The following is a 12,492-nucleotide window of genomic DNA, read 5'->3' as shown; positions in this document are numbered from 1 at the left end:
TAATATCATCTCGTCTGGCTACCTAGATTGACAACTTAGCAACAGTAGCATCCACTTACCAGTTTTAAAGATTTCATAGCGCAGCGAGAAGCCCGCCCCCTGGTGAGCGTAGTCAGATACGAACTTGATGTGGAGCGAGGGGCCTGATGATATGATCGGTGCAGGGGCGATGTTGCTGCAGTGCTTTCCTAGTAGGTCGGCTGTCTCTGAGTTCCCGTCGTGGATTTCTACGTAGTCATACCTGCAGAGGACAAACAAATATATTATAAATACCTTCCCTCCTTCCTACATATACACATTCATTCAGCAATTTCAGTGACATGCAACACCACAGGGACAATAATGAATCTATCGACACATTTAATGAATATACTGATGAGGTGTTTTGTGAAAGAAGGGAAAGGATTTGAATGTGAATCCTTCCAAGCTGCTTTTACTGTTGTTATTAGGACTCTTTTTTTTTTATGTGGTTCTTTCATCTGGCAGGAATCACATTGGATTTGGCTACAAAAGGAACCCAATGAGCAAATTGTTTGCATCTATCAGTGGCTAGAGGGACTTCTGAAAGCATGAGCGTCATTACAATTCAAATGAATGCAGCAGAAGACATTGGTAGTTCACAGATGGTGGAGGAGGAAAAGAAACCCCCCTGTATGAGGCAAAATAGGAAGAAAAACCTTTTTAAAATTCTATAACTGCACTGTAATTGAGTGATTATATACTCCAACTGCTGCGAGTTTCATGGTCTAAAGAACACCATTTTATGGATTATAACTACATTATAATACAAACAAAAAGGAGACTGTGAATGTAAGATGATGTGCTCCCTCTCAGCTTGCATAGGGAAACAGTGGTGTCACATGTGTACGACAGACTTTAAAAATTCAAAAGGAAACTGATTCCCACTCTCACAAAACTAATTTACCTCATTTTCTACTTGTTATTCTCAAAGTAAATAACAAGTCTGATGACTATTTTTAAAGCAACGGAATCTGATGCTTTCAAAAGAAGTCGGAGCTGAAACAAGACTTCAATTGTGCAAGGAAATAGACATAAAACAAGAAAATGTACCTCACGTGTCTTCTGCTTCATCTTAGACTAGGGTCAAAGTCGAGAGTATATGTAATGCTCAAGCTCTTTGAACTATTGATGAACCCTACAGATCCTTTGATGCCAGGAAAGGTTTAATGTGTAACAAATGACTTTAGTTTACATCTTTGCCTAGCTCTAATTTAATAATGTTTGCAAGTCAGCCTGCTGGTCTTCAATCTGCAGAGAAATTCACATTTTCCACGTTTTACAACGGATTTAGGTCGCGTCAGCATTTTCCTGGTCGCTCTTTCCTTAGAAACATCTCACACTTTATGCTGACTATTATATAAAGAGTGCTGAACACAAATTTGACACAAAAACTGACATTAAAGTAAACATTTCCTGTCATATCATGTCAAGTGCATTGAATTATTTATAGTTTTTTGCATTTTTTTTCAAGTGCTCTTGTGTATAATTTTGTAATGCTATCACTTTATGGTGAAAGAGCTCTGTAATTATACAAAAAGCCATGAAATTGCACATTAAAATCTGAATTTACCCCAAAAATCACATTTATTTACTGTTGCTGTAAGCAGAAAGGCCACCTGGGACTCTTTTTTTTTTGCCATAAAGGGAAAGGTGGCTTTAAATCTATTTTTATTCCCATTTGTTTGATGTTTTCTGACCACAAATGTTTGGACCTATCTTCAGACCCACAGCAGGAGTGTTGCCTCTGTGTCTGGATACCAATGACACACCTGCCTGGCCTTTAAAATAGCTTCCTGGAGAGAAATTCCTTGAGCGACTTGTCATGACAGAAGACATTAAGTGTGATTCCTTATTAAGTGAATTCAATTTTCAATTAGAGACTTTCTAACAGAGAGGCATAAGTACAGCTGGACTCTATTTGCATGTCTTCATCCATTATATTGATCAGTTCTGACCACAGTCATGTTAATTGTTCTACTACTGAGCGTTTTACATCTCTCTAGTGGAATACAATGAACACTTTACAATCAATCTCAAAGGAAACTCTCAAAGCATCTCCATGGTTATGCCATTATCCAGTTATGAGGTTGAGGAAAATGTTGAAATTAGTTGATTTAATATGATGCTTTGAACACTTTTTTCCACATTCGGAGCTGGCAGGGTTTTTTCTGGTGGATGGCTGGATAGATAGACGCCAAAAAATGGACTTAGCTGCAGGACACCGCTGCTTGCTTCCCATTTCCAACCGCGAATATCATGTTTCCATGTTTTGGGGCAGTTTTTTAAAAACCGTAACTACAGTTGTCGTGGTGTTTATTGTTGCCATGACGACAAATACTGCCTAACTTTAAGGGAGTAGTAACTTTAACCCACACCATGTTTAAAGTGATCATTTGAACCCAAACCATGATCTTTTCCAAACCCCTAACCAAGTGGTTTTTGTGCCTAAGCCTTACCAGATCTTAACCACAGTGTTGTAATACCATAAAACATAATTATTTCTTTGACAGTGAACAGTAACGGTTTAGGAAAGCACCGATAGAGGAGGCTCCTATGGGTCGTTCTGGAGTGCATGTTACAATCAACCTATGTGGTCATTTAGTTACGAGGATGTGTTGCACAAGAGTGTGTGTTTTTTGCTCTGCAAGCGTCTCTGCGTGTTCACATTTGTGCGTGTGTGTGTGTGTGTGGTTGCTGACAGGTGAGCAAGCTCCTGACATAATGAGGGTCATGCACCTCCCACCCTCCCATCATGCTTTGTGTCTACTTTGCGTGGAACTTCACAATCATGATGCAAGCTGTCACTGTACCGTAGGCACGTGTGTGTGTGTGCGTTTATGTGCGTGCGTACGTGTCACAGGTCTTGTCATATTTTCCCAAGAAAACGCCTCATCACGGTGACAGTTTCCTCCTCCTCTTTTTTTATGCAGACAAGATGTCTCTTTCTTTCTCATCCTGGCTCACTCTTTCCATAATTATTTTTCAATGTTTCACCTTGCAACACTTTCCTTTTTTTTTCTGTCTTTCTTTGTGTTTTCCTATTCTCTGTCCCCTTTTCTTCTCTAGCTTTGTCTAATGTGCTGTCAGGCTTATAACCAGTGGCCAAGAGCCAATGTGGTAGAAAGACAAAAGGAGGCAGATATAGGGAAGCAAGAATATTAGAATATTTTAATATCTGAATTTAAAACTCCTCTTTAGCGGTGCTGATCGAGATAGATAAGACAGACAGAGAGAGCTCTCTTTCCACCGGCAGCAAACAAAAAAATTATTAACCATTAACTGGTAAAGTGTTGGACAGACACAGCCCAATTATGCTACTGAATCTCAGCTATTCTGTCCACACCTGCTCTCCATTTTTGCTCACATGTTGTTTTAATACAGCTACAATAATTAGTCGATTAGTCGTTTGACAAAATATTTAGTGGAAACTATTTTGATGATTAATTTTGTAGTCATTTTTTAAGCAAAAATTCATAAAATTTGCTGTTTTCAAGTTCTCAAGTAAAGATTTACTGCTTTTCTTTGTCATACATAATAGTAAACTGAATATCTAGATTTTGGACAAAATGTCACCTTTGACTCAGGGAAATTGTAACAGGCTTTTTCAATATTTCCTGACATTTATAGACCAAATGATTAATCGAGAGAATAATCAGCAGATTAATCAATAATAAAAAATAATCATTAGTTGCAGCTAAATACAGCCAAACTTATGTTTTTGTTGTTTTCATTTACATACTTTTCTGTATCTGTTGTCAGCCAACTGAACAAGTATAAAACTGTAATTTGATCGTGGTTAAATACTTTGTCTTGACCAGGCAACCTAAAACTCCTGTAGTGCTGCTGTGAGACATCAATCAAATAACTATTTTATGATCGCCATGTTTGACAAAACAAACATAAATACAGAGTAATGACAACTGTTGGACTGTGTATTGACATTTAAAATGAGTGATCACAGACCCGGGCTAGAGCTGCTTAACTTTACAGCTGCATAGCCAACCATGTCTGAGCAGGGATACACTTTCAAAAAGCTCTGTTTTCCTCATCCGCACCGAACACAAAGGCCAGCATTTTCAGAGTAATCTTCTCTGGAGAACATTTAGGGGGAAAAAAAGCTCTGTTTTCAGGTGTGGAGGAAGGGTCAAAACGGAGAGAAAAAAAGATTTCAAATTTAGCCGGCACCGTGTGGATGTAGTCGGAGAGAGAGAACATGACACTGCATTCACGCTGCCAACTCCTCCCATCAGACAGACAGAGACAGGTGTCCCTCCATCCCTTCCTCCCTCCCTTATCTCTCTGTGCCTTTAGTAGAGAGCAGAAAGACATACACAGCTACATCTAAGTCAGCACACACATACCTGCACATACACACTTTCTGTCTCACACATAAACACAGCGATACACACACACACGCACAGAGCCTTTGGCCACGCTCTCAGGTGGATCTATAGATGGGTTTGAGGTTTCCAACAATCTGTCTCTGTGTGGGAGGTACATAGCTTCGAACAAACTGTTTAATCCCATCATCTCTGCCCCCCTTCTCTCTTTCCTCTCCCCCAATATATTTCACTGCAGCCAATTGGTAAATTTGCTGAGACTTGCCATAGGGAAAGAAGTAGGAATTTGTTTCCTTGAATTTTGCTTGTTAACAACGGGTGTACAAGATTTTTTTTTTTACTTGCTTACATGAAGGAAACAGTGTTTGAGTTGTTGACTTGCAAGATTTATGTGTGCTTGTTTGTGTGTGTGTTTGTTTGGGGGAGGGGGGGAGGGGTGTTTCAAGGGGTGAGAAAGCTCTCCAAAGCCTGTCTGACGTGAACCCAAGAAAAGGTTTGGATACAGATGCACTCCCACCCCTCCATCCTCCTCCTCCTCCTCCTCCTCCTCCCCTCTGCCTTGGTTTTAATTGCCTTTCACACGTTTTTTTCTGTCTCTCTTTAGGTCAGGAGTTGTCTTCTTACACCTGCACATTTCTTTCATCTAACTTCAGGGGTGCCCTTAGCAGTAGACAGAGCGTCTGCACCACAGACACACAAACAGATGGACACACACACACTCTGAAAAGAGCTAAACGAGGGACAGAATTGCAGAAATTTCCAATTTCCTCTATGTGTTGTTTTTATTTTTTTATGTTTCATGTCGCCATAATTTTAACTTGATTAAATTAAACTGAATTGACAACATACCTAAGGACTTTGAGAATCATTTCACTAAGAACACATTATGAAGTTAATCATGAAATAAAATGTGGTTCAAACCATTTAGTGGAAAATTAAATTCATATTTTTACAGACTGTTATCGTGTGTTTTTTCCTACCAAGTATGGAAATTCCCACTGTTATGTTTTCATTTTGTTGCTGTTTACATTTACTGTTTTTTTCTCTAGATTTTGTCGTTTTCTCGTGCTCATTTTCTTCGAAAGGGAAGTGAAATAATTGGTGGAATCATATAAACATTTTTAGAGGAACCGAAACAGTCAACTATGAGTAGATTCAAACACACAAACACTTTCCGCCTCCAGTCATATGAATGACACGACATGATTTAAGCTGAATTCTTAAGAGGTGGTGTAAAGTAGTTCAAAGAAAGTAAAACTAAACCGTAAGGCTCTCTGTCAGGACAAATTACAAATAGAAATGGTGAATGTTTCCATTTTTTAACAAACCACAAACTGACTTTATTTGGAAGTGAGCAAAAAAAACCCGAAAGAAAACCCCAAACATTTAAACATTTCTTCTGACTGGTCAGAGATTCCCCTAGCAGCACTGATAACTTGCATAAAGCATGTCAGGCTGGAGTTCAGCAGCTGCTACTGATCTTTCTTTCTTTCTTGCTTCTTATTCTGATGTATGACCATCCTTGGAGATCCCAAAAAAGATACATTACACATTCAGCACATATATATCTCAAGCTTTGTTCATACTCCAATACGTACACACACAACCTCATACTTGTACGTGGACAGCAGACATGCACATGCTTCTATACCTACTACGATCAGGGGTCATCCACGTTCAACACGTGCACTACAAAACAAGCTGACAACCTCATGACAGTAAGAAGAAGAGCTCCTTTGTAGTAGTATTTGGCTAAACAACAAGAAAAGGTGGAAAAAAAACAAAATATGTGCTACAACTTAACAAGAACAGGACCAAGGATGAAGAGTAGAGTACATAAATACAATACACAAAACAAGCGTTCAGTTTGCTCTTCTAGTGCATGTGTAGTTGGCGTGCATGTTGTGCATACAGTACAGTCTTTGGGGTCACAAATTTTTTGGCAATGCACAAACATCCACACAGTGTCCCTGCAGACCTTCATGCATTTGGGCAGTTGACAAAATTTGCATGCAGACCCATGCAGCCATGTGGCAACCATGAAATGGCTTTTAATGTTCACATCACAGCGCTAAAACACCTGATCAAAGTGAAGGAAACATATTTCTTCTACTTTTTTTGCTGTTAAATGCTGATAAAACAGAGTTATTAGTTGTTGGACCAGCCAAATATGAGCATCAGTATGAGAATCTGAGTGTCAATATTGATGACTGTATTATCTCTGAAAACTCGACCATCAAAAACCTTGAGGTGATTTTTGATTCCTGTCTGACATTCCAGTCTCATATCAAGGCTATTTCCAAGACAGCATTTTTTCATCTTAGTAATTTTGCCAAAATCTGACCTATTCTATCAATGCATGATGCTGAAACCTTCATGCATGCATTTGTATCTTCCAGATTTGATTATTGTAATGTACTTTTTTTCTGGTCTTCCAAGCAGTTCTACTAGAACTCTGCAGCTTGTTCAGAAATCTGCAGCTAGGATCTTGACAAAAAACAGAAAAGTGGACCTTCTAACACCCGTTCTGGCCTCTCTTCACTAGCTCCCAGTGCAAGCTAGAGCTGATTTTAAGGTTCTTCTTTTAACTTGTAAGGCCTTGCATGTACTTGCACCACCTTATTTATCTGAGCTAATTACACCATATACACCAGCACGCCCTCTTCGCTCTCTAGATGCTGGTCTCCTGGCCATTCCTTCAGTTAACAAAAAAATCAGTTGGCTTCAGAGCATTTGCTTTTACCGTGCCCCCTTATCTCTAGAATAGCCTTTCATTACATGTCAAGACTGAAAACCTACCTTTATTCTCTTCATTACAGCCTCCCCTAAAACTTCACCTTTTAACATCCATTTAACATTGATGTTTTTAATGTGGTTGTTTCACTTTTCATTTTTATTATTGTAAATTGATTGCTGTATGTTTGTCCTATGTATTGTGTATTGGAGCCATGCTGCATGCTTCTCTTTGTATCATTTGGTTCCTGATGCAAAACCTGTTAAAGGAGTCTTTATGTATTATATCCATTACCTTAATCTATAAAATGGTTTCTTAAACTTTTAGCAATGACTCAAACAAATCACAAACTCTGTGAAAAGTTAAAAAAATTCCGTCCTTTCAGTCAGTCACAGTAAAATGTTATATACGCAGACCTGTGGATGAGACATTGGGTCCCATGCAGCACTAAAGTCGTGTGTTTTAATTTGGTGTGCGTTAGTTCAAGTCTATGAGCATGACCCACACACTCACCTTGTGTATATACAGCCTATCCATATACCTGAAGCGTTAAAGCAGCCTTAGTGAGTCTGTCACTGAAGCAGTTAATAGAGAGTGAGGAGGATGACTGACTTCACTGTTATCAAGTAATAGGCCTATTACTGCAGACAGATGGACAGAGTGTGTGGTTGTCTGTGTGTGCATGTGTGTGTGTGTGTGTGTGTGTGTGTGTGTGTGCATGTGTGTCCAGCACTAGTCTCCAGGACAACTAATCGATTCCTCATTATGGTTTTAACACACATTGATCAGGGTCAGTCCTTCAAAGATAGACAGACACACAACACACACACATACACACACACACACACACACACACACACACACACACAAACACACAGTCATTACAGTAACAAGACATCGATCAGGCAGACCTTCAGGGCCTCAGGGAGTGTCTGTATATCAGAGCACAGATATTATCATTATTACCTGCATTACCTGTGTGTGAGTGTATGTATGTGTGTGAGTGTGTGTGTGTGTGCGCGCGCTTAACACATCCTCTAATTTCAGACCTTTTTCTGTAAACATCAGGTCTCTTGATGAACAGGGTAAGGTGTCAATCACACTGGACTTTAGTGCAAGAAGTGGAGGGTGATTTATTCTAACTTCCAGTGGTGTTTTGGAGGGTCTGGAGTGTATGCACTCTGGGCGTGTCTCACATTCTCGGAGCAACAAACTGCACTTCAAGTTGGGTGAAAGCATGGTTAGGCATCTAGTACGATCACTGCCTTAAAGTTTTTGATTTATGAAATGCAGGTAAATAAACCTCCACCTGTGTTGTACCTCACGTCTGGGCTCCAAGGTGTTCTCTGATTACACCATCTACTCCTGACTTGTATCTCTGTAGCTTTCTAATAACATTGTCTTCCAGCTTTGTGCTGGGACGCTTGTCTGGATGCATGACTCTCCTGCTGCTAGAGTGACTGTGATGTTAATGCAAATATGCGGGCAGCAGCTAAATGCCCACAGCTGGTAACTCAACATCCTCTGTCACATCAAATGCTGTTCCTCTCGCTTCCTCTCGCTGTCATATAGTCTCTTCAACTCTCATTCCACCTTTCTCTCTCTTCCTTTTGCCCCGAGGACAGCGTCACATCAAATCATTCTCCTTTTGCACCTTGTGTCCCCAGGACTTTTGCCTGCCAGTCAGGAGAGATCAAACATTTCTAGATTTCCACCAAAGTCTAGTTTCAAAGTATAGCATGTTTTTTAACAGTTGTTTTCAGACACCTGTGCAAAGTAATGTTAATAAATTGGGTTGTTACTTATAGAGAAGAAGAGAAGAGAAGAGAAGAGAAGAGAAGAGAAGAGAAGAGAAGAGAAGAGAAGAGAAGAGGACAGGACAGGACAGAAAAGAGATCGAGCGTGAAGTTAAATGATTGATTGAGGCAGAGCACAATGACAAGGTCTAAATCATTAGTGAAACTATTAGCGTTGACTGCTGCTTCTCTCATATATAAATCACTTCTTAACTCACTCACTGCTTTACATCTGCCATACAAATGTGAAACTGCCTACGTGCCTGTCTGCTTATTGTGCTTACACTGTATACGAGACTATTTGAGAGGCCAAAAAATGCTTGCACCTCTGTGTGCCCATTTGTAATCTTGTTTATGCAGGCGTATTGCATGGGAGTCTTTGAGTGTGTGTTTGTCTGTATGTGTGTTTCTCTCAGATAGCATCTGTCTGGGGTGTGATCTGAGGTAAAAGAGGAACAGGGAGGATGGAGAATGAGGAGAGGATGAGAAAAAAGAGAGACATATAGAAAGGAGACTTAAGAGATGGATAGACATAATCTAAAGGATGAGAGAGGATGAAGACGGATATAGGCTGAGGAAAAGTCTATAGATGATGAAGACAGAGGAATAGATGCATTTTAAAGAGGGAGGCGAGTGAGGGAGAATGAGAAGGAAATGAGAAGATACGAGAGGAAGAGAGCGAGACAGAGAGAAAAGAAGAGGTGTGTGGCATTTGGCTTGCTGCCTGTGTTTTTTTCATATGCAATGCTGAATAATTATTTGGCCTATAAAAGGACTGGCCCACTACAGAAGGAAGAGGGTGAGAGAAGAGGAGAAGGAGGAAAGGGAAGGAAAGAGGAGTGGAAGGAGGAGATGCGATGAAGAAAGAGGTATGGACGGAAGGCGCAAGAGCAGATGAAAGATGATAGATGGGGTCCATTGGACAGCGGTGAGGGGGATGGAGGTAAGGGGGGTGAGGATGAATGGAGGGGAGAGAGGGAGAGAGAGAGCCAGGGGGAAAGAGGAGAGGAGGGAGAGAGAAGGGAAGCTGTCAGGATGATTTGAGCCTGCCCTCAACGGACCCTGACGCTGCATTTTTCCCTAAGCAGCTGTGTGTATCTGTGTGAGTATTTGTGTGTGTGTGTGTGTGTGTGAGTGTGTGAGCACACACACACACATTCTTTCCAAACACTCCAAATAGAGATCTTGCTTTCACAGATAAGAGTAGAGCAGTGAGCTAAGAGGAAAAATGTGAAGTAGGCAACCAACTGCCGTCTCGAAAAGCTACAATTTAGAGAAATATCATTTTGCAGTAGTTCTTTGACCTTAACTATCTTAGGGGATTACTTTCTGTCAAATACATTTACATCATAAATATTCATATCAGTGTAGAAAGAGTGAAAATACAAGTAAATTAAGTGGCTTTTCTCTGCAGTACATTTCTGAAAAACACATAAAACGAAAGGAATACATCTAGGAATACTGTCAAAGAGTTGGACTTGTTGCTTTGTAGAGACCTAGGTTTTAAATTTGGATGTCTGTCTGTCACTTGAAGAGGTTATGTTGCATATTAAACCTCATGTTTACGTAATGGCGTGAAAATGATGGTTGAAAATAGCTTCAGAAAGGAGAAGTGACCTTAAGTGAGAGACTGCGAGCACTACAAATATCTCTCTCTGATGTAGTTATCATTAGAGCGCACTGAAACTGAGGCTAAAAGCGACAGCGTCTAAAACAATTACACGCCATATGTAAAATAACTTTCATCAGCATCCAACTGCAAATGAAGGTGAATGCAAAAAGAATATTCTTGCAGACACAAGTACAGTATATACTCACACGCACATACAGTCTACTTTGTGCATGTACCAGTCCATCATGTGCTTTTGGCCTTTTCCACACACAAACCCTATCAGATACAGCTGTTGGAAGCTAACTGAAACCTGTCACCAGTGACGGACTGATGTGGCACTGTGATGCGTGTCATGTGACGGGGAAAAAAGGAAGTCACGCTGAGTCATGATAAGCTATGCTTATACTAATTTTAACAAGGGCACAGGCTTTTTTTTTTTTTTTTTTATCAGTGTTGCTGTTCGTGTCTCTCGCTCCCTCCAGCTGACTCCTTAATTTGCTACTGTATATGAATCTTAATGAAAACATTGCTCTCTCTCACTGACCACCTCTCCATCGATTTTGCCTGCAAAGCCAGTGAAGTGCTCAGCAAAATGTGATGCATTATGGATTACAGATTACCATCTTAAATTGCAATCAGGACCGTAATAGATTAGATTGCTTCAACATAGTGACATAATAAAACAACCCTTCTCTGACCAGGGCATACATATTAATAACAAAGCTGTTTGTGTGTGTGTGTGTCCGTGTGTGTGTGTGATGATACATGCTTTTGTGAGAGACAGATGTAACTGTATCATGCGTTTTTTTTATGGGATAAATAGAGACAGAGAGGAACCATATTCCCGGTTCACAATACAGTCTTTGTCCAGAAACACAGACGACTCCTTTGTCCCGACAACATGAGCGTGTGTATCCGTGTGTATTCTCCTCTCCATAAACTGAAGATTAACAGCAGTTTACTGTTTACCAATGCTGTTATCTACAAGCTTGAGAAGAGGAACATATGGACAACATTCTCATGGCGATATTAAACGAATCTGATGAGACGAGACAATTTTAAAATATGACTTTTAGAGGCAGAAAACAGAGAGGGACAGATTGTGTTCCAGAGAAAGACAACATTTGACAGACACGGAGACAGACGTTGGTATGTGTGTGTTGTTGCTGACAATCACCGGGCGACCACGTACGTCTGCCCCCCCCCCCCCCCCCCCCCCCCCCCACACAGACACACATACACACACACACACACACCCTCTGCTCCTTCTCCTTGGCCTCTTTGCCCTCTGAACCTAACAGATCAATTTCATCCTTCCCCTGCACACACACACACATACACAGACACACACACGACGGGCGTTGGGCGCCTGTAGACTTAAATAGCTCTGCGCTGTAGGACACTTGTAAATAACAGCCTATTAGGCTTGAAATGTTACCACCAACACTGCAAATATCTCACTCTTACTGGCATGGTTTGGACAATTACTATAATTTGTCATTACTGGAAGCAAACTGGAAGGAAAAATGTTGAGACACAGAACACTTACACTATTAGACAACCACACGTACACACATACTGTACTGTATGTACCATTATAAATAAATCAGTCTACTGTTTTTACAGTTCAACCAGAATGTATCTAAGAAATCCGAAGAAGGAAGAAGAAAGAAGGGCAAGGGGAGTGAATGAGAGGAAAAACCAAGGGGAAGAGGGAGTAGACAGAAAGGAAGAGAGCATGTAATGCATCAAAGTGATCCAAAGATAAGAACTGTAGAGTAAAACTGAAAAAACGACAGAGACAGAGAAGTGTGTTTCATTTCCACAGTGCAGCGTGAAAGTAGAGCAAAACAGCAAAGCATAACAGGCCTTTTCAACCTTTCAGCCTTTCAACAAACAGCCAGCCGGTGAAATATTGATGCTTCAATTCCAACAAAGAGATGTCTGAATGATTTTGGTACATCTGAGTGGGGGAAATTTGCCTATCTA

At 40.4% G+C, this 12,492-nt stretch overlaps 1 protein-coding gene across 3 annotated transcripts in view; it reads right to left on the bottom strand.

Annotated features, from left to right (window-relative positions):
* LOC122992104 (neuropilin-2-like) overlaps positions 1-12,492 on the bottom strand; it is a 98,951-nt gene that overhangs the window by 70,634 nt on the left and 15,825 nt on the right. For all 3 annotated transcript variants that reach the window (XM_044365702.1, XM_044365704.1, XM_044365703.1), the window contains exon 3: positions 60-241. In XM_044365702.1, coding sequence (XP_044221637.1) covers positions 60-241 — 182 coding nt within the window. The remainder of the gene's footprint in view (positions 1-59; positions 242-12,492) is intronic.

The sequence above is a fragment of the Thunnus albacares genome, chromosome 11, assembly GCF_914725855.1.
Source record: "Thunnus albacares chromosome 11, fThuAlb1.1, whole genome shotgun sequence".
NCBI lineage: Eukaryota > Metazoa > Chordata > Actinopteri > Scombriformes > Scombridae > Thunnus > Thunnus albacares.
This window is presented reverse-complemented; position numbering and strand designations above follow the sequence as displayed.